The 21,898-nt window shown below is 39.5% G+C and overlaps 2 protein-coding genes, 1 long non-coding RNA gene and 1 other non-coding gene across 7 annotated transcripts in view; 1 reads left to right on the top strand and 3 right to left on the bottom strand.

Moving 5' to 3' along the window:
* Window positions 1-2,670: 2,670 nt before the first annotated feature.
* Window positions 2,671-18,267, bottom strand: LOC123867375 (angiotensin-converting enzyme-like). Of its 2 annotated transcripts, none has more exons than XM_045909380.1 (13): window positions 18,174-18,267; window positions 14,965-15,186; window positions 14,002-14,257; window positions 11,757-11,900; window positions 11,383-11,574; window positions 10,296-10,393; window positions 9,519-9,691; window positions 5,404-5,528; window positions 4,765-4,892; window positions 4,236-4,450; window positions 3,773-3,913; window positions 3,090-3,265; window positions 2,671-2,791 (listed from the first exon to the last, which is right to left on the bottom strand). In XM_045909380.1, exons 2-13 carry the CDS (start codon window positions 15,184-15,186, stop codon window positions 2,712-2,714), a joined length of 1,950 nt encoding a protein of 649 aa, XP_045765336.1. In that variant the 5' UTR covers window positions 18,174-18,267; the 3' UTR covers window positions 2,671-2,711. The 2 variants fall into 2 exon arrangements, with proteins under 2 accessions (XP_045765336.1, XP_045765335.1); XM_045909379.1 differs by lacking the exon at window positions 18,174-18,267 and adding an exon at window positions 17,532-17,621.
* LOC123867403 lies at window positions 9,512-21,873 on the top strand. Its single transcript, XR_006796411.1, has 3 exons — window positions 9,512-9,523; window positions 17,785-17,789; window positions 21,769-21,873. It is a non-coding gene; the product is annotated as an uncharacterized LOC123867403 (long non-coding RNA).
* On the bottom strand, window positions 10,768-10,840 carry Trnak-cuu. Its single transcript has one exon. It is a non-coding gene; the product is annotated as a tRNA-Lys (tRNA).
* The window catches only part of LOC123867376 (angiotensin-converting enzyme-like), a 42,271-nt gene continuing 39,732 nt past the window's right edge, over window positions 19,360-21,898 (bottom strand). For all 3 annotated transcript variants that reach the window (XM_045909382.1, XM_045909381.1, XM_045909383.1), the window contains exons 9-12: window positions 21,517-21,731; window positions 20,843-20,983; window positions 20,001-20,176; window positions 19,360-19,503 (exon numbers count right to left, since the gene is read on the bottom strand). In XM_045909382.1, the coding sequence (XP_045765338.1) occupies window positions 19,433-19,503; window positions 20,001-20,176; window positions 20,843-20,983; window positions 21,517-21,731 (603 nt within the window). In that variant the 3' untranslated portion in view covers window positions 19,360-19,432. The remainder of the gene's footprint in view (window positions 19,504-20,000; window positions 20,177-20,842; window positions 20,984-21,516; window positions 21,732-21,898) is intronic.

Below are 21,898 nucleotides of genomic sequence, written 5' to 3'. Positions count from 1 at the left end.
CGCACTGGAACTGAACTGCAACTAAACTGCGCATCGCGGCAGCGCCCCGCACGATATTCTCTCCAGCCGCGACGCGCGGCAGTGACGCGCTACGCGGTTCAGCTGCATTTCAGTTCCAGTGCGTGGGCACCTTTAAGTTAACGTAATTAATTATCACCATTATATCTTCTTACAAACAATTCTGACCAGCAAAAAGAGTACAATAGTACTCTTAAATAAATGATCTGAGTTTGAGTTTGAGTGAGAGAGTCTCCGGGGTGATATCTCTGTATCAAATGCTGGATGATGGGTTTGGAAAGGTGACAGAAAAGGTGACCAACACACTTTCGCTTATCATAACACTAGAGAATGCCCACGTTTTGATCCGCGTGGATTTAGGTTTTTGATGATCCCGTGGGAACTGTTTGATTTTCCGGGATAAAAAGTAGCCTATGTCCGTCCCCGGGATATAAGCTAACTCTGTACCAAACGTCAAAATTCAGAATCGGTTAAACTGTAGGGCCGTGAAAAGGTAGCAGACAGACAGATATACTTTCGCATTTATAATATTAATATAGTAAATAGTAAATAATTTTATAATATTAATATAGTAAATAAACGTTGGAAGACAGCCCTCCCGTTGGTCAGACGACATTACCAAGCTGGTGGGAAAGACTTGGAGGAGGCTCGCACAACACCGAGAGGAATGGCGTGCACGTGAGGAGGCCTATGTCCAACAATGGATTAACAAAGGCTAAGAAAGAAGAAGAAGAAGAAGAAATAGTAAATAGTATGGATTAGGTATAGGTGAAGATTTCACCTTCAATTTTAAGGGTGCTTTTAAGTCAAGAGTGAAAGACATCTAGGTTGTATCATTACTTGCCGCAGGTCTGATTGCAGCCAAGCGCTGGTACTTATATAAATTTAAAAAAATGTTTGTTGTTTTATTTCTGGGATCATTTTGTCACAGTCATTACAAAATAATTTGTTTTCGATTCTAAACAATCTATCGGGTCAGGGTGACTGTATTGCGAGACTTCCTTCCATTCAGCAAATTCAGACTGTCTTCAATCGCTATCGGTAAATTTGGAAATATGCATTGGCAATTTTATGATGCCCTTTGCAGCATAGAGTCAGTCTGAAGAACCACTGGTCATCGTCATCAATCTATTGCTAATCTACCACTAAGTGTACGGTGGAAATATGCATAAGCAGTTTTATTTATAACTAGCTGACGCCCGCGACTTCGTCCGCGTGGATTTAGGTTTTTCGAAATCTCGTGGGAACTCTTTGATTTTCCGGGATAAAAAGTAGCCTATGTGCTAATCCAGGATATTATCTATCTCCATTCCTAATTTCAGCCAAATCCGTCCAGTGGTTTTAACGTGAAGGAGTAACAAACATACACACACACACACACACACACACACATACAAACTTTCGCCTTTATAATATTAGTGTGATAACTAGCTGATGCCCACGATTATGCCCACATATACGTAGATTTAGGGCCGGCGCACATATGGCGGATCGCAGAGCAGAGCATGCCCGCGAAGTTTTCTAATCGCGTGACACATTACGCGAATTTCTACCAGAGAATCCGCGAGCACGCGCGGGACTATGCGCGGATGCGCGTGTATCCGCACGGATGCACAATTGATTTTAGATATTATTTCAATGAGGACAATGCCGACAATACTTTGACTGTGAAAAATACTCTGCGCTGCGCTCCGCCATGTGCGCCGGCCTTTAGACTTCCAAAATCCCGTAGGAACTCTTTGATTTTTCGAGATAAAAAGTAGCGAATGTCATTCTCCCATGCAAAAAAATGACCCCAATCCGTTGCTACGTTGTAGCGTGATTGAAGGACAAATCGACAAACCAGCAAAGAATAAACCACCAAAAAAGCATACTTTCGCATCTATATTACTAATAAATAAAATTGGAGTGTCTGTCTGTAATTTCGAAATAACTACCGCATATTAAGGTCATATAGTTATTTGAACGATACTATAACAGAATCACATGTTTTTAAAATTTTTGTCTGTCTGTCTGTCTGTCTGTTTGAAAAGGCTAATCTTCGGAACGGCTGAACCGATTTTGACGGGATTTTCACAGACAAGTAGAGGATTCACCAGGGAGTAACATAGGCTACTTTTTAACCGACTTTCAAAAAGGGAGTTGTGTTTTTCTACCTATGTACACCGAAATCTCCGAGATTTCTGAACCGATTTGCGTCATTTCTTTTTTAATCGATAGAGGAACTTTGCGACATTGTTTCATAAAAAAATTTGGATTCCAACTCCTCAATCCTGATGCTGCAGGGGATCTGACCAATCCACGCGGGCGAAGCTGCGGGCATCAGCTAGTTTTTTATAATATAATTAATTATTATTAGTGGGTAATGGTTAATGATACCGTTTGCAGTGTAGACTTAGTCTGTAGAATCTATACATCAATAATCATCATCAGTCCATTGCTGATGCTCTTCTGAGCATAGCTCTCCTTTCAGAATGATTATCATCAGGCTTGACTATCTAATGGCACTATCGTTACTACATATTTTACTGTGGTTGACTGGCTCGGATGGTGACGATTTTTTTTTAATTTTAGCTGATATATATTGACCAATATTAATTTATGCTGTGGATCAATTCAACGCGGATACAAAAATAATAAAACCATTCGACAACAACCAATACAATTTATTTTTATTTCCAAACTTTAGTCATTCAATTTCCGGAGTATTTCATTAATATCTGTCGAAACTCTGAGTTTTCCATATTGTTTCTCTGTTCAGGTGTGCAGTATTCTGGAAAAGAAAATAACTTGATTACCTTCTAAAAAAATGCTGATTTTATTAAATGAGATGATGATTCTCTCTCTCTCTCGAATAAACCTGTATTGTATGAGACAAAAACTTCCAAAGTGTCACGTTTCTGAGACATAAGCTATCAAAGTTGTACCTAAGTTGGTGGTAGCCTCGGTACAACAGTTTAGCCATGGAAAAAGAAAAATGGCGAACATATAAGTAGGCCAGGTTCCATGCTAAAATATTCAAACCCCGTTGATGAATCTTCAAGCTTAGTTGTAAATCAAAAAATACTCACGAACTGTAGTAGGTTCCCATCCAATGTATTCACCAGTGCGCTCGTTCTCATTCTTCAGCCATTCGTACAAAGGCTGGAAGTATTCTAGCACTCCGCTTGCGTCCATCTTGCGCTGTCCAGTTATTGCCTCCATCGCGTCTGGCCAAGACTTTGATGAGCCCATTTGCAACATTTTTCTGGAATAAATGGTCAGATTATATACGTATTTTCTTTGATTATAAACTAATTGGCTTGCCGCGGCTTCAGTTGGGTAGAGTTTCTGAAAATCTAATTGTGGGGGTCTACGTTACTATACATTACTATAAATAAACTCAACCTACCTACATGCAGCCCTACATGTAAAATCCTATGTATTTTAGACCAAGCTTACGTTGATATGCCAGAAACTAGTCAGTATCTCCTTTGATATTTTATATAGACTATTGAGAATTGCGATTGGCTAGAGTTTGAGCTGTATGGATTGACACAACCAATCCAGATCAGAGAAATTTCTACGATAGTGGAATTTGTGTTCTCCTACCCGAATTACAGTCAAGTAGACCGTTTATTCCTTCACTCGCACCCGGAGACCGGACAGAGATCAGGCATAGAGCTGACAGCTTTACATCCTCTTCAATGCTAGAGGGTATAACACTGACAATTCCGGGCTGTTACTCAAAATTTCTTAACTGAAAACCCCTTACCCCAATGCATTTCCAGCCTCAGTGCTGTTATAAATATCACAGTTGGACAGCGTTCTGTCTGTATCGCCGGGCATGTACTCCCCTGCTAGCTGGCACAGGGAGCGGTGGAATTGGAACTGGATGATGTAGGAGATGTAGTATCTGAAACAAGAGAAGGTAGAGTTTATGAATTAAAGTGCCAAAGAAAAAAACGCAGCTTTAACTGTGAAGAAAACATCGTAAGGAAACCGGCATGCCTCAGAGTTTCCGATAATTTTCTTAAAGGTGTGTGGAATCTGCCAATCCACCAACGTGGTGGACTGTGGCGAAAACCCTTGAGATTGTTAGAGGAGATCCATGCTCAGTAGTGAGCCGGCGATGATTGATAATGATGAAGAATGATGAATCTACAACATCGACATTGATAAACCTACCTCATGTCTTCTACTTTTAGTAGTGCCACACCAGCACAATGCAAACCTACCTCATATACTCAACATCAGCAGTGATGTGATACTTCGCAGCAGGATCGAAGTCCTCCTCACTCCTTGGTGCCGGTGGCTCCACGCCTTGCAGCGTCTCCCTCAGTTGCCAGAAGTGGCAGTTGTAGTCTTCCTCACTGGTGGTGCCACGGAACACTCCATAGCGGAACAGGTCCAGTAGATAGGCGAATGGTAGGAAAACGATCTTGTCAATACCCTAGAAATAATATAAAAACGTTAAAAGATCGAAAAAATAGACGTTGGGGTCCCAAGGTCCTAAAATAGCGACCTCGTACCAAAATGCACAAAGTTGGAAGACCCTCCACCAGGTAGACAGACGACATCAAACAAGTCACATTGAGCCGCTGGATTCAGGCGTCGTAAGGCTCTTGGCATGTGGAAGTAGTTATTGGAAGTATGATAATTGAGAAAAATGAAAATCTCAGGCAAAAAAAAATTGATTTTATCCACAAATATATAAAATATTCCTAAAACCAAAACTAGTTAACCAAAAATGTACCAATGTCTTACCATTTTGTATAATTGATTGATATTAGATTCAAGATCATCTGGTCCATCTTCGAGCAAGCCCATGACCCTCAAATGTTTGGGAGTATCCACGGACAGAGAAATCACATCTCCAACTGCTTCATGAAAACCTGAAACATTTTTTTTATACAAATAGCGAGCAAACGAGCGGGTCACCTGATGTTAAGTGATTGCCAGTGCCCATGAACATTTGCAGCTTCAGAGAAACCATCGATGTTTGCTGGCTTTTCAGGATTTTTGATCCGCCCCTTGAATAACCCTATGATGAATTCAACCCGCCTGGTGGTTGGCTCCATAATTTGCATGTGCGTAGAAAAAAATCATCTGGCACAACGGGTATCCACTATCCAGGTGGTGAGACTTTAGGTCTCAGAATACATTATAAAGTGCCGTGCAGTGCGGTTGTAGAAAAATATTATAATATGAGATTTGCCGCAAAATCACATTATAGATGATTTTAGCTCTCATGAAATTCAGATCAAGCTTTGGGTGCTCCGTGCTAGGAAGCGGATTTCGTAGAGTTTTCGTTAAGTTTTTAGGCTTTCTAATTGCCTGATCCCTTGTATGATGTGCGTACAACAGAAAGAATTGAATTTTAAGGGAAAATTTTAAATTACCTACCTGGGTTCGCGCCTGCCCTGTATATTACAGGAAGATCTTTGTACTGCAGATAATATTGGATGTGGCCCATCTCATGATGAGTTGTTTTGAAGAAGGCACTGTTGATCGTTGTACATTGTTTTATCCTGAAAGCCAAACAATATACTCCAAAGTTTATATGAAAATGTAGAAAAGAATTAATATGTAAGTAATCTTATGACGTCATGTTAACCTAAACTTCTTGGCTTAGAGCCATTACGCACGGTCGACTAGTCGCCCGGCAACTCGGTCGATGGCGACCGTTAGAATCTGTAACGACTGCATGCGTATACACATGACGACTTCCATATATATAAAAAAAAAAGATTCCGACGAATTGAGAACGTCCTCTTTTTTTCGTAGTCGGTTAATAATTTATTTTATTTTTATTTTTTATTCTTATTTTTTTTATGGAGACAAACAGTATAAAAAATAAACAAAAGGTAGCACAAATACAAAGCACACACACCACAACAGTCTCCAACGAAAAGTTATCACAAAATTAAAACACACAATAGCCGGGTATAAGAAGGTACATAAATAAGAGATTCTAAAGGTTGCCGTCGACTTAGTTGCCACGCCGGGCAACTAGTCCAACGTGCAAGGGTCTTTAGGGTGACTGTAATCAATCAATCAATCAATCAAATTCTTTATTTGCTGAATACTGACAAAAGGTGGTACAAATAGCATACAATGAGTCCAGTGTATTCAACCATTTCTGGCATGCAAATATAATAATTAATACAATTTGTAGTTTTTAAGAAGCAATTATAATATTACAACGCTACCAAACTGAAGGTACACTTGTACTAGATTTGAAAGTTCAGAGTTATTCAGAAGGTATTGTATAAAAGCAGGCGCTATTTTGCGAAACTCATCTATACTCTATACTAATAAATAAAATTGGAGTGTCTGTCTGTAATTTCGAAATAACTACCTCATATTAAGCTCATATGGTTATTTGAACGATACCATAACTGAATCACACGTTTTTAAAATTTTTGTCTGTCTGTCTGTCTGTCTGTCTGTCTGTCTGTTTGAAAAGGCTAATCTTTGGAACGGCTGAACCGATTTTGACGGGACTTTCACAGGCAAGTAGAGGATTGACCAGGGCGTAAAATAGGCTACTTTTTTAACCGACTTTCAAAAAGGGAGTTGTGTTTTTCTACCTATGTACACCGAAATCTCCGAGATTTCTGAACCGATTTGCGTCATTTCTTTTTTAATCGATAGAGGAACTTTGCGACATTGTTTCATAAAAAATTTGGAGTCCAACTCCTCAATCCTGATGCTGCAGGGGATCTGACCAATCCACGCGGGCGAAGCTGCGGGCATCAGCTAGTATACAATACAAGGAATCAAAAGCTTAATTTGCTATAATCTGTTCAAAAAGGCAACACCACAATAACCCACCACACTCTCACACTCTGTGTTCTGGTGGATTTGTGTGGTGTGGCGTGGTGGTGCTTGGCGCTTGCTTGGTGGCAGGCTTTTCCTGCATGCTTAGTGGGGGGGAGGAGGGGGAGGGGAGGGCGGGTGGTGCACTTCGTATGCTGCATGTTGTACCATACAAAGGAGATCATTCTAGCTCCATACATTTTTGGGCCTTTTCTGAAAGTGCCGGCCAACGAAAAAAAATGGTACGGATCGTTAGAACTAGCCATTTGGAGTAATAGTTAATATGGCAGAAAAGTTGTAGGATTGCTCTGAACCAAGTTATACAAGGTCGAAGATTCATAATTTTCATACATTTTATTGATTTCTAAAAGTGCTGGGAAACATAAAATAATGTTAGATATTGCTAGAACTAATGATTTGAAGCAATTGTCATTATGACCCAAAGGCTGTGGGGCCATTATATGTCGTGTTATACAAGTTATATAAAAAATTAATATACTTTGTATAATTAATTGCAACCGATTTTATGATTTTGTTATTGTTCTGATTGTTTTATACGAATTTGAATACACGTACAATTATTTTGACTCCCACGAAGTGCTGGATCAGCTGCAATGTGGACAAAATTCGTTTATACATACCTGGATTGTATGCGGCCTTGTAATACTAGGTGATCTCATCCAGCCATCTCCCAAACTTCTGCCACTGGGAATTGGGATATCTCCGGCGAGCTCTGTGATGAATGCACCATTTGGTTATACGTACTGTTCACCATAGTAACTTCGGGCTTGCTTCAGTCGATAGCTGCCCAAAGCAACCTGCGTCAATTCTTCTGTGAATCTAGGAAAGTCATTGAACGGAGGATGTCGGCTACCTTAGCCTGGAAATGAGCTCTCCTTCTATTATAATTACATATTGTTTGTGATAACAAGTTCTGCTGAACTGTTTTGCTCACTGGCCGTTCATGGATTACGTCAAGAAAATCACGTGCATGCACGTTGTTGTCTATCAGAAGATGATAGCCGTTCAGCAATGCTGACAAAATCCTGAAATAATCGACCATGTTACTTAATGTCCGGTTACAAATCCTGAATAACCCTGAGTAAACAAAAATCTCTTCCAAAGCGGTCGTTAATCATTTACATTGTCCAGCAGCAAATGATAAAAAGTCTAGATTTATTGGCTTCGTCAGTAGTTAGCTGGGTTTTTACTGATGTTTTGTTACTGGCATTTGTGCCATATAACCGCACACCTCAAGAAAGAAAGATTACCTCAAGATTGTTTATGGTATCTCCAAAACCATGGACTAAGATAAAAATCCAGTAAAAATCTTCTATATCATTTAAGGTATCATTTAAAATCTAGGCATTGTAAGTTGCTGCAGCGTGTAGATTATTGTTCCATCGCAACAAATATAAAGGCTTTTAGTGGTTTCGGAACTTGTGGTTAGGGTATGATTTTCACTGAAAAAAGTAATTAGTGCTTTTCTGAAGATATATGTACATGCCTGTATCTGTGTGTACATGCCCTTTATAGATAGCCTTTCTTTCTTAAGGCATGCGGTTATGTGACACAAATGCTAGAAACAAAACATTTAAATGAAACCCAGCTAATTACTGACCAAACCAATAAATCAAAACTTGTTACCATTTGCCGCTGGATGGTAGAAGTGATGAACAATTGCTTTAAAAGAGATTTTCGTTTGCTCAGGATTGATCAGAGTGACCGTGCATTAAGTAACGTGATCGATTATTTCAGGATCGCGGTAACATCGCTAAACAGCTATCATGTTCTAGCATAATAACGTGTACTACAGACGTGATTTCCTTGACAAAATCCATGAACTGGTCAATGCGCAAAACAGTTTAGCAGAACTTGTTATCACACACAATAATTATAATAGAAGAAGAGCTCATTTCCAGGCTATGGAAGCCGACATCCTCCGTTCAATGACTTTCCTAGATTCACAGAAGAATCGACGCAGGTTGCTTTGGGCAGCTATCGACTGAAGCAAGCCCGTAGTTACTATGGTGAACAGTACTTATAACCAAATGGTGCATTCATCACAGAGCTCGCCGGAGATATCCCAATTCCCAGTGGCAGAAGTTTGGGAGATGGCTGGATGAGATCACCTAGTATTACAAGGCCGCATACAATCCAGGTATGTATAAACGAATTTTGTCCACATTGCAGCTGATCCAGCACTTCGTGGGAGTCAAAATAATTGTACGTGTATTCAAATTCGTATAAAACAATCAGAACAGTAACAAAATCATAAAATCGGTTACAATTAATTTTACAAAGTATATTAATTTTTTGTATAACTTGTATAACACGACATATAATGGCCCCACAGCCTTCGGGTCATAATGACAATTGCTTCAAATCATTAGTTCTAGCAATATCTAACATTATTTTATGTTTCCCAGCACTTTTAGAAATCAATAAAATGTATGAAAATGATGAATCTTCGACCTTGTATAACTTGGTTCAGAGCAATCCTAAAACTTTTCTGCCATATTAACTATTACTCCAAATGGCTAGTTCTAACGATCCGTACCATTTTTTTTCGTTGGCCGGCACTTTCAGAAAAGGCCCAAAAATAATGATCTCCTTTGCCTTTTTAACGGATTATACCAAATTAAGCTTTGAATTCCTTGTATATTCAGAAGACCTCTAGAAAGAATTTCTTAACATACCTAAAGTCTTCTCCATCGAAGAAATCCCACGCCGAAGCATGGCACACCATCTCACGTCCATCCTGCGGTTTCTCAAGAATAGATCTCTCCCAAAACAGGTCTGGCATGCCGCTCAAATTGAGTGATATGAAGAATTCTTCTGCTGTCTTGAAAATCTTCAAAGCTGTGTAGTTCTAAAACACAACGAATATGTTTTATGTTTTTCTATTTAATTGAAATCACACTTTCTAGACATCGAAATATATGTTTAAAAAATGATTCCGACGAATTGAGAACCTCCTCCTTTTTTCAAAGTCGGTTAAAAGGGACAAGGCGACTGACTGACTGACTGACCTATCAACGCACCGCTCAAAACTACTGGACTGATCGGGCTGTTTAGCATGCAGACAGCTAATATGACATAGACATCCGCTAAGAAAAGATTTTTAAAAACGGAAATACATACATACAGGTCAAACACATAACCCTCCTTTAGGCTTCGCCGCAGTCGGGTAAAAATTCACCCCATATGAGAGTTTTTTTTTATTCAGACACAAGTTAGCCCTTGACCGCAATCTCACCTGGTGGTAAGTGGTGCTAAAATGGAAGCGGGCGAACCTGAAACCCATACCCCATTGGTTTCTACACGGTATCGTACCGATACGCTAAATCGCTTGGCGGCACGGCTTTGCAGGTATTTGTACAGTCTACGCGGATGAAACCGCGGGCATAAGCTACTCTTCAATATGTTGTCTTTTGGGAGGTGATTTTTTGTTTTAATTTTAATTAAGTAATTACCTGACTAATCAGAGCTGCTGTAACATCTACGTCTGGTTTCTCGGGATATGGTCTCGTGAACTTTTCCACGTTATTCCATGATTGTGCCCAAATGTTACCTGCAATTTTTAAAAACATTATCACCACCGTCACTATCCCTATTATAAATGCGACAGTATGTTCGTTTGTCCTTGTCCTGGAGCAACGGATCTCGTGATTTTTTGCGTGGAAGTGTAGTAGTAACGACTGTTAACAGTGGATATATCCCCCGATTATATCCACTGATGTTATACAAATCAGTGGATATAATCGGGGATATAATTTTTATCTACTGCCCATGCTAGCCGGGCTGGAGATACTTTTTATCCCGGAAAATCAAAGGGTTCCCATGGGATTTAAAAAAACCTAAATCTACACGGTCGAAGAGCTGGGCTAAATAAAAACTATATAAAATATCTAGAAACACTAGACTATAAAGTCACTATAAAAAAATCGCCCAACGTGGGGCTCGAACCCACGACCCTGAGATTAAGAGTCTCATGCTCTACCGACTGAGCTAGCCGGGCACATTAAAAGTTTTGTAAATATTGATCAATTCAAGGAACCAAAAGCTTAATTTGCTATAATCCGCCAAACCAAAGAAATCTGTATGGTGCAACATGCAGCATGCGACATGCACCACCCGCCCTCCCACTGACAAACATGCAGGAAAAGCCAGCGTCCAAGCAAGCCACACGCACCACCACCACGCAGCTCCACACAAATCCCAACACCACTCGACGCACGTTTCGCCCCGACACCTGAGCATCCTCAGGAGATGTAGACCTTACAATACCTAATTGTAAAGGATAAGGAGGAGGATTTAAAAGGATTTGTGTGGTGCTGCGTGGTGGTGGTGCGTTCGGCGGATTATAGCAAATTAAGCTTTTGGTTCCTTTTAAATGGACTTCCGCAAAATAACGCCTGCTTCTATACTATATTGATCAATTCTACTTATCGATTCAGAATCTGGCATCTAGGTATTGCTAAAATCATTTTAGGGTTCCGTACCTGCAGGGTGCCAAGGCAAACGAACTTTAGTGTCTAAATAGCTAAAAAGTGAACTTGCCTAGCAAATGCGCAGGTATAGGCCCCTTGGCGGACACGACCTGGTCTCCGTATCTGAGCCTCAAGTGTCTCCTGACATACGCGTGTATCTGCTGGTACAGCGGTTTGATCTGGTCCCACAGCGCAGCGAACTGCTTCTCACTGTCTGCCTCCTCGTATTCGCTTAGCCACCATTCCGCTACACTGTCGTACCCTAAAATAAAAGCAGAGAAATGTCTTGAAATATTCAAAAGGTGAAAAATGCACTATGTATCTCATGTAGGTATGACATTTTTCACCTCTTTCTTTCGAAATAGGACTCTCATTCCTTTTAGAATTTTCATAGTGCCACTTAGCTCTGATCAAAACGGCTCGCCAACCGATATAAGTACCTACCATTTAATTTAGCAGCCTCATTGTTCATATTGACATACTCGATGAAGTCCGCTTTGGAGGCCGCTCCGGCTGCCTTGTGCCACTCCAACCACGTGTGTTTCAGTTCCTCAGCATCACTACTTGTAGCAAAAATCTCTGTTATTTCTGAAAAAAAATATTTATTATTAATTAATTATTATAAAAATAATATTTTGTGTGTGTGTATGTTTGTTACTCCTTCACGCAAAAACTACTGGACGGATTTGGCTGAAATTTGGAATGGAGATAGATAATATCCTGGATTAGCACATAGGCTACTTTTTTTCCAGAAAATCTAAGAGTTCCCACTAGGGATTGCAATGCTGGATCCGCAATCCAGCAATCCAGCTGGATCCAGCACGTTTTTGGGGCTTGCTGGATCCAGCACCTGACGCTGGATCCAGCGTTGCGGATCCGCAATCAGCTAAGAACAAGTAACTAACTTTCTTTTTGCGCAAAAACTATAGAATGTCTTTCAGAAAAGTGAAAAAAACCTGTAACAAAATGATTGGTTTCCCAAGTCTGAAATTATATTATAGCTTCAGGATTTTATAAGTGGGAATGGGGATAGGCTACGTAATTTTATTTCGAAAATTAGTGAAAATGAGAAACTGAGAACCCTACAAAGTTAGTAAAACAGGTACCTATGAATAGCTATTTCCGATTACTGATGCGTATAAGAAAAATTACTGTAAACGAAAGCAAGGTACGTTTTTGGGTTCAACTTTTTCGTTCTGGAAATTATTTTGACCTACAGAACAAACCCTTTGGAGATCCTAGTTGACAGTGAAGAATTAAAGATGATTGTGGAAGCGGATCCATTGCAAACCACATCAGAGTTAACGGTAGCACTTGTGAGTGAAGTGATTTTAATTCACTTATAACTAATTGGTAAAGTGAAAAAGCTCGAGAAATAGGTACTTCATGAATTGAGTGAAGCACAACAAACCAACAAACACGCTTTGGGTGCTGCGTTACATTACTTACTCAATCGTCACAGTAATGCATCGTATTGTTACTTTTAATGAAATATGGTTCTGCAAGTACGACAATCAGAAACGCTCATCACAATAGTTGAACCCAGCAAAACCCGGCCAAATCCTGTCCCAAGCGAAAGTAAACTTAGAAAAAGCTATTTTTGAGTGTTTGGTGGGCCAGAGCTGATGGTATCACACACTACAACTTCCTAAGATCTAGCCAGACGATTACGACAGATGTCTATTGTCAACAATTGCAAACCACGATAGAAAAGCTAGCCGTTAAACAATGGTTAATAAATGTTCTAGCCCACTGCTGCTTCAGGGTAACGCTAGACCTCATAATTATTTCATGGCAGACGGCCGCTAAATTAAGGAGCTGTGATTGGAAGCACCCACCATACTCCCCGAACCTTGCTCCAGCAAACACTTTTTTCGGAACTTGGACAATTTCTTGCAAGGAAAAAAATTCAATTTTGATTCAGTTCAAAGGTTATATTGCCTTCAAAGATTTTATTAATTCTCGCTCCCACAATTTTTTCAGCAATGGAATTAATGAATTACCTATAAAATGGTGGTAGTGTATACGTAGATATTGAATGCAAACCATAATAATACCATACTACCATATTATAATACCATACTTCGATTGATTAAATACATTTTCACTAAGAAAAGTTTTTCTTTTTTCCATATGAAACGCTTTTTTTATAGATAAGGACCTCATATTATAACTACAAACAAATAGAGGTAGTTAGTTATTAAAGTTTATACGGTAAAACATGAAAAAATGTTCTATTTCTTTGAAAAATCAATAAGTGCTGGATCCGCGCTGGATCCAGCTGGATTTGTTTCAATCCAGCAAAAATCCAGCTGGATTGAAAATGCCGCTGGATTGCAATCCCTAGTTCCCACGGGATTTCGAAAAACCTAAATCCGCGCGGGCGAAGTCGCGGGCGTCAGCTAGTAATGGAATATAGTGGGTTTAAGAAAATACCTTTCTTTAATGACAGGAGATCTTGGTTTAGGAATTTCTGAAATGCTATTTCACGTTTGCTGCTATTTATTGGTTCCACTATCCCATCTCGCCTGTCCTATCAAACTACAACTAATTATCATCATCATCATCATCATCGCCAACCCATTACTGAGCACGGTCTCCTCTCAGAATGACAAGTATTTAAGCCATAACCTACCACGATTATCAGGCTTGCCATACTTTCTATAAGTTTAATAAAAATAAAAAATACCTGGTTCAACATGCAAGTCACACTTGGCACGATCCTTGTAATCGCAAATCGTCGCTTTAGCGTACGTCGCCTGCATGTTGTTGACGGCACTTATCAGCCTCTGATTCAGGTCCTCTGGGAGGGCAGAGGTTCCCAGTTTGGAGTACTTCTGGAACATTCTCTTGAGGTCTGGATCTTCGAACTCGTGCCAGAGGTACGTCATGGTTTCCTTCCATGCTTCTTTCTCTTGATCTGCCACTTCAAGTGCTACTTTTAACTGTAATACATGTTATGGTTATACCCAGTAACATTGTGCGTTCGTCTTCTTCGAGCAATCTTCTTAGGGTTCCCTACCTCAAAAGGAAAATCCGGCCAAATGCGAGTCAGACTTGCGCACCGAGGGTTCCGTACTCGGGTATTTCCAACATTTTGCATGATAAATCAAAAACTATTATGCATATAAATAAAAATAAATCGGTTTTAGAATGTACAGGTAAGCCGTATTATATGATACCCCACTTGGTATCGTTATCTTACTTTGAAAATAAAAAATACTAATTTATTTATTTGTTCACGAACACATTTCAATTTTTTTTAATGATGTAACGACGAATTCACGGTTTTCGGATTTTTTCCTTTACTTGCTATAAGACCTACCTACCTGCCAAATTTCATGATTCTAGGTCAACGGGAAGTACCCTATAGGTTTTCTTAACAGACACGACAAATGTACAGACAGACAGACAGACGGACAGACTGACAGACATACAACAAAGTTATCCTATAAAGGTTCCGTTTTTCCTTTTGAGGTACGGAACCCTAAAAACGGAACCTTATAAGAGCACTTTGTTGTCTGTTGTACTTAGAAAGTTTCACCCGAGCGAAACCGGGTGGAGCAGCTAGAATTGAATACAATTTTCGTTTTTCGTCTTGGGCAGATAACACCATCACTTGACATTCGGTACCACATCATTTCTTGTTTACCTGTCTCTCCTGATTATAATCAGTGATATTCGATTGGTAGTCCCACGCGGCTATTGTTTTCCGGTTCTTCGCCCTCGAGGTGAGTTCATCCAGGGTCCTCATATACAGCCTCCCTGCAGCTTCCTCAGCGGCCCTCTCTTGAGCGCTGCCCTGTGCTGCTACGATGAAGACTGAGGCGATTGCCCCTACAAGGGCTAGTTCTACGATGATCTTCATTATCATCTACAAGAATGTTAATTCATACTTAATACTTTGTGTCTTATCTGTCTGTCTGTCTGCCTTTCACGGCTCAACAGTTTAACCGATTTTGAGAAATTTGGTATAGAGTACGCTTACATCCTAGGGAAGGAAATCCCAAGGAAGTCCTAGGGGGAAAAAAGGCTGCTTTTTATACCGAAAAATCAAAGAGTTTCCACGGGATTCTTATAGACCCATCCGTTTAACCGATTTACATGGAATTTGGTAAAGAGGTAGCTTGCATCCCGGAAACTAACATAGACAACTTTTTATCCCGAAGGATCAATGAGTTCTCACGGGTTTTATAAACCTATATCCATGGGAACGAAGTTACGAGCATCACCTAGTTAAATACATTTTATGATATCAGTTGTTAAGGTCAACCACGAGAGACCTTTAGACAAACGTAAATACTTTTGGTGTACTGCTATTTCCAGCTTTATAACATAAAATCGTTCAAGTGCGAGTTGGGCTCGCACAGGAAGGGTTCCGCACCATATTACAAGAAATGACTCTTTTGAATTTTTTTAAATTTTTATGGAGGCAATTTTGAAATTTTTTCAATTTGTTATTATAGCAGCAATAGAAATATACATTCTGTGAAAATATCAGCTTTCTAGCTATTAAGGTTCATGAGATACAGCCCGCTGACAGACAGATGGACGGACGGACGGACGGAAAGCGGAGTCTTAGTAATAGTGTCCCGTTGGCATCCTTCGGATACGGAACCCTAAAAAGCATATAACATAGCTAGCCGATGCCCGCGACTTCGCCCGCGTGGATTTAGGTTTTCGGAATCCCGTGGGAACTCTTTGATTTTTCGGGATTAAAAGTACGCTGTGCAATCCAGAATATTATCTATCTCCATTCCCGTCTAGTAGTTTTTGCGTGAAGGAGTAACAAATATGCACACACACACACACACAGATACACACAAACTTTCGCCTTTATAATATTAGTGTGAAGTGTGATAATAGAAATCAGTAGATAAGTAGGTATTATCCAAATGCCCATTGTGACCACCATTGATTTTGGAAGCGCCACTACCACGTAAAACTGTGCCATCTAGATAACTGCCTGATAACAATTTATAAATTGACTACTGAATGCAATCATTTGGAACGATGACCGCAAATAAAAATAATAAATTGACCTAGTATTTTTTTTTCAATAAAAACTGTAAAGTGTCAAGGTGGCTGATGCAAAAACTCAAATACTAGAATATAGACGCATAAAATATCAATACTAATATGTGAAAGTGTGTCTGTCTGTCTGTCTGGTACGTTTCACGGCTCAACCGTTGAACCGAAAGAGTTAGCTTACATCCCGGGGACGGACATAGGCTACTTTTTATCTCAGAAAATCAAAGATTTCGATGTAAAATTATTGTATCCCGCCGAAGAAAAATATAAAATCATATTTCATTGGCTTCAAAAAAAGAGAAGGTTCTAAATTCAGTGCGGTTATTTAACTCGGAGCAATTCTTGTAACTAATTGTTACCATGCACTCACTGTACTTGGGTGCATCAAGCATGGGGTCCACGTGATCAAATCAGAAATGAGGAGAACCGTAGAATAACCAGAGTAACCGACGTCGCTCTATGGGTTGCGAAGTGAAGAGGCAATGGGCAGCGCACATAGTCGAAACACTGATAGACATTGGGATGCCAAGACTCCCCCCTAGGTGGGCAGACGACATCAAACGAGTCGCAGGGAGCCGCTGGATTCAAGCGGCGCAAGACCGTGGGACGTGGAAGTCCCTACAAGAGACCTATGTCCAGCTGTGGACGTTAATCTGTTGATAATGATGATGATGATCGACCCTGGGACTTTTGCCCAAGCTTCAAGAAGATATCTTCTTACATAGCAACACTTGGACCGTTTTTCTCATTTCATCTTTATTATCATGATTGACATTTCTGATAATTTCTTTTGAGTAGCAGATCCTTTAAAACCATTTTCGTTATAATGATAAGTTATCATTATTATGAAAGTGGTTTAATCTATTATCATAGTTAACACTAAGGAGTATTTTTCGTCGTTTAAGCATCTAAAAACAGGCCAAGTGCGAGCCGGACTCGCATATGTAAGGTTCCGTCTGTACGTATAGTTCACGGTTTTCGAATTTTCCCTTTACTTGTGCTTTGACATTGCTACCTGCCACATTTCATGATTGGAAGAATAGGTCAATAGAGAGTGCCTATAGATTTTGATTCCCTTGACGGGTGTTGACAGACAGACAACGAAGTGATCCTATAAGGGTTCCTTTTTTTCTGGAGATACAAAACTTTAAGAATATGCGGAAAGAAAAACTAACACAGTTTACTTACAAATAAAACCCTTTTAGTTGTATCCGTACAGTATCCACATGGCATTTCGTTTCGCGAAATATCTGAGACTTATTACCCGTAACGACAAACACCAGTCACAAACTAACAATATTTCTCTAAATGAAGGCATATTTTGTGTGTATGCAAATGAATTAGTGTATTAACCTGTCTTCCATGCTTTAAGAAATTTGAAGGCTTTTGTCTGCGAATTGTGACCATAACTAATGAGCAGTTTCAGCCATCGCAAATGAAGTGTCAGTTATTATTATTATATGAGCTCTGTTTGAGCTATATTCGCGAATTGGTCTCCACATATTGGAATAACATGTTGATTTATACATATATTACTGATCTCAAAATTTTTACGAGCTACAATAGACCGTACGTCATGCTAAAATTTTGCCCCAAGAAAAAAATATGTCAACAGCACAAATTTTCAGTACAAATAATGCGGCGCATATCTACTATAGCCTGCAAAATGATATGTCTATTGTAAAAGGATAAACTGACTAACTGATATAGATATCCAAGAACAGCAACGCGATGTTTATAGAAGCTTGAGATTTTTCATATTATAGTTTTTTTTTTCTATATATCAAACATATAGTTATCAAAACTTTTTAAATTTAAAATTATACTTACCGAACATTCACTTTTTCTTTAAAAACTAGATACCTGTAACCACTAATTGGTTACTTTATACTTAGATACTATTGCAGCTGTGATGTATTTTAAAGTTATATCAAGAATGATATTGTGCAAGTGATATGAAAATCCAGATAGATATTTGATATTTGACACGATATACTGCTGTCAAGATATTCTGTTACTAGATGATGTCCGCGACTTCGTCCGTGTGGATTTAGGTATTCTAAGAATCCCGTGGGAACTCTTTGATTTTCCGGGATAAAAGTTGTCTATGTCAGTTTCCGTGATGCAAGCTACCTCTCTACCTTTCATATAAATCGGATAAACTAATGGGCCTTTAAGAATCCCGTGGGAACTCTATAATTTTCCGGGATATAAAGTAGCCTATGACCTTCCCCGGGATATAAGCTAACTCTATACCAATCATCAAAATAGGTTAAACTGTTGAGCCGTGAATAGCTAGCAGACAGACAGACAGACATACTTTCACATTTATAATAAGTATTATTAAATATGTATATCTCGATATCTTCGTTTCGTAACCATCGATGTTCGTAACATTTTCAACAGTTCCAAATGGAACATAACATATTGCAAAACTAAATTTTTGTTAATAGATGCGATAAAAATCACACATTATTTTTATGATCGTTTTGTTAGAATTAAAGATTAAATGGCCCGTTTTTCTTCATTAGATAATGGTCCTTCAAGCCGGATTTATAATAATCGTTAAAATTTTGACATCCTTTGTTCTTTCACATCCCTGGCACAGCGGCGAGCAAAGTCTTCTTATAAGTGGGGGTAATTTAGGTAAATATAGGTTTTGCAGTGGCAATGGGCAGGGCACATAGTTCGAAAAACCGATAGATGTTGACCCCAATAATGGCGACCTCGCATTGGAAGGTTAAAACCCCCCACTAGATGGGCAGACGACATCAAAAAGGCATTTTACTTAGTGAAAAATGATATTTAAACAATAATATCAAGGTAAGAGCCTCGATAGCTCAACGGTTGAGGACCGGACTGAATTCAGAAAGGTCGGCGGTTCAAACCCCACCCGTTGCACTACTGTCGTACCCACTCCTGGCACGAGCTTTACGTTTAATTGGAGGGGAAAAGGTAGTATTAGTCATGATTAGTATTCTTGTTAAAAAAAAGGATGAAATGAAACATATTATATCATTATATTACAAAACATTTATTACGAATACTGCTCCTAGACGTCAAATTATCCTATGTAGTAGTAAGTACGGTCACGACTCCTGCACGGGCTCCGGCTTCGCCTTCGCGTCCAGAGCGGCCAGCTGCTCTTGCGTGCAGTATTCTGGAAAAAAGACATGTTTAAGTCTTTTTACCCGACTACGGCAAAGCCAAAAGGAAGGGTTATGACTTTATAGCAGTCTATGTAGGTTTGTATTCCATCATACCATCCACGGTGATCCACCGTAGCGCCAAAAGCAGATTTCGATGAATTGTTTGTCTTTATCTTGTGTTGGTAGTTAGTGTCGTTCCCTTATGTATTAATAGTTAGTATCATGTGTTTATCCGTTGTTTCCACTCCAGGATTTTTCGATTTGGATATTGGTTACGGTTATGGATACTAGCTGACGCCCGCGACTTCATCCGCGTGGATTTAACTCTTTGATTTATCGGGATAAAAAGTAGTCTATATGCTAATCCAGGATATTATGTATCTCCATTCCAAATTTCAGCTAAATCCGTTCAGTAGTTATTGCACACACACACACAGACACACACACACACACACACACACAAACTTTCGCCTTTATAATATTAATATTAGTGTGAAGTGTGACTCACGCATTTTGCTAGGCTCCCAGCCAATGTGCTCCCCGGTGCGCTGGTTCTCCGCTTGCAGCCACTCGCGCAGCGGCCGGAAGTACTCCAGTAGCCCGTCCGCTTTCATCGCGCGCTGCCCCGTGAGTGCCTCCATCGCGTCCGGCCACGGCTTCGACGAGCCCATTTTTAACATATTTCTGTTAGGAAGAAGAATCACATTACTGATAACGTCATCCAAGAGCTTCAAAAATATATGCGACTAGCGACCCGCCCCGGCTTCGCACGGGTGGACATTTATTTTTTTTATTTTCCGGGATAAAATATAGCCTATTCGGAAGAATCCCTTTAAGTAATGGTAAAAGAAATTTTCAAATCGGTTCAGTAGTTTTTGAGCCTATTCAATACAAACATACAAAAATACAAAGGTTTCCTCTTTATAATATTAGTATAGATAAGAACTAAAACAACACGAAAATCTACTCATTGCGATTTCATGCCAGAAAGCGTCTTGCTGCCTAAATAAAGCATCTTCCATTGCGCGAACGACATCACAATCTTTTGCAAAGTGAGTGAACTTGCAGCTTTTGATGTGTTTTACGTCGTGTTAAGTCTTATGTTCTGGCCTTAAGGTTCATTGTCAGTTTTTTATAAATCTTCGCAACAACTATCTTTATCTATCTAGTCAATATTGTTTCTAATTAAAGACGCTTCTGATTCGGGTTAGTTAAAGATGCCTTACAGACAGATCTATTACTATATTTTCGATTAAAAGTATTGGTCTAATCTAATAGAAATTTGGTTTCACAAATATCTTTGACTCAGTACAATTTATAATAATATGAATAGTGAAATAAATGACTTACGATAATGCATTTCCAGCGTTAAAGCTCTGATAAATATCACAATCAACCAGTTTCTTAGTGAGATCTTCTGGCACGTACTCTCCAGCCAGTTGGCAGAGAGCTCGATGGAATTGGAACTGGATTATGAATGACACGTAGTACCTGGAAATGGATACCAAAAGGTATTAAGTTAAAAAATCGGTCAAAGGTCATTAATTAATATTTTGAAAAAGATTGGCCCTAAGAGACCTCCTTGTTGAACACTTAAATTCGATTTATATTACGAAATAAAATAAATATCCCTTTCTGTAGATTACAATAGTGGTAGTTGCAGACATCGGGATTCATGCCAGCCATGTAGTTCAAAATCATATAGCTTACTTGCCTGCTAATTATAAGGTCGCGGGTTCGAGTCCCAAAAAAGTTAACGGGTATTCCTAATTATTATCTGTAGCACCCCATAGTTGGAATATTGGCGGTGTTACACCCCTTATCTTGGAAAGCATTTAGTCCTACGTATGATCTCTCTCCGGTCGTGTTGTATTGCCGTCCTACTGGATTTTGAGAGTGCACCTGTGTGTATACATACACTTGTGTAGTATAATATATTATGTTAGCTAGCCTCTATTGAGATTGGCTGCCAATTCCTAAAAGTCAGGAAGATGTCATTATTAACTTATCTCGTCCTAACCTACCTCGCGTATTCCACATCAGCAGACACGTGATACTTGGCAGCGGCGTCGAAGTCCTCCTCCGTCCTGTTGACTGGCGGCTCCACACCTTGCAGCTCATCCCTCAGCCGCCAGTAGTGGCAGTTGTAGTCATCTGGGGTAGTTGTTCCTCTAAACACGCCATATCGGAATAAATCCAACACATATGCGAATGGCAGGAACACGATTTTATCTATACCCTGTAAAGACGGAAATATTTTTTGATATCACTGTTAGTATTAGTTGTTCAGTTTCTCTCCTTCGGGACAGGCAAAGATCATAGACCATACAGCCTGGTAAGTCATAAATATCAATGATAACATTTCTGGTTACATTGAAGAAGTGTGAAATTTTTGTTGGAATCATA

The sequence above is a fragment of the Maniola jurtina genome, chromosome 8 (assembly GCF_905333055.1).
Source record: "Maniola jurtina chromosome 8, ilManJurt1.1, whole genome shotgun sequence".
Lineage (NCBI taxonomy): Eukaryota > Metazoa > Arthropoda > Insecta > Lepidoptera > Nymphalidae > Maniola > Maniola jurtina.
The sequence above is the reverse complement of the archived record's forward strand: the minus strand, read 5'-3'. Positions and strand labels throughout refer to the sequence as shown.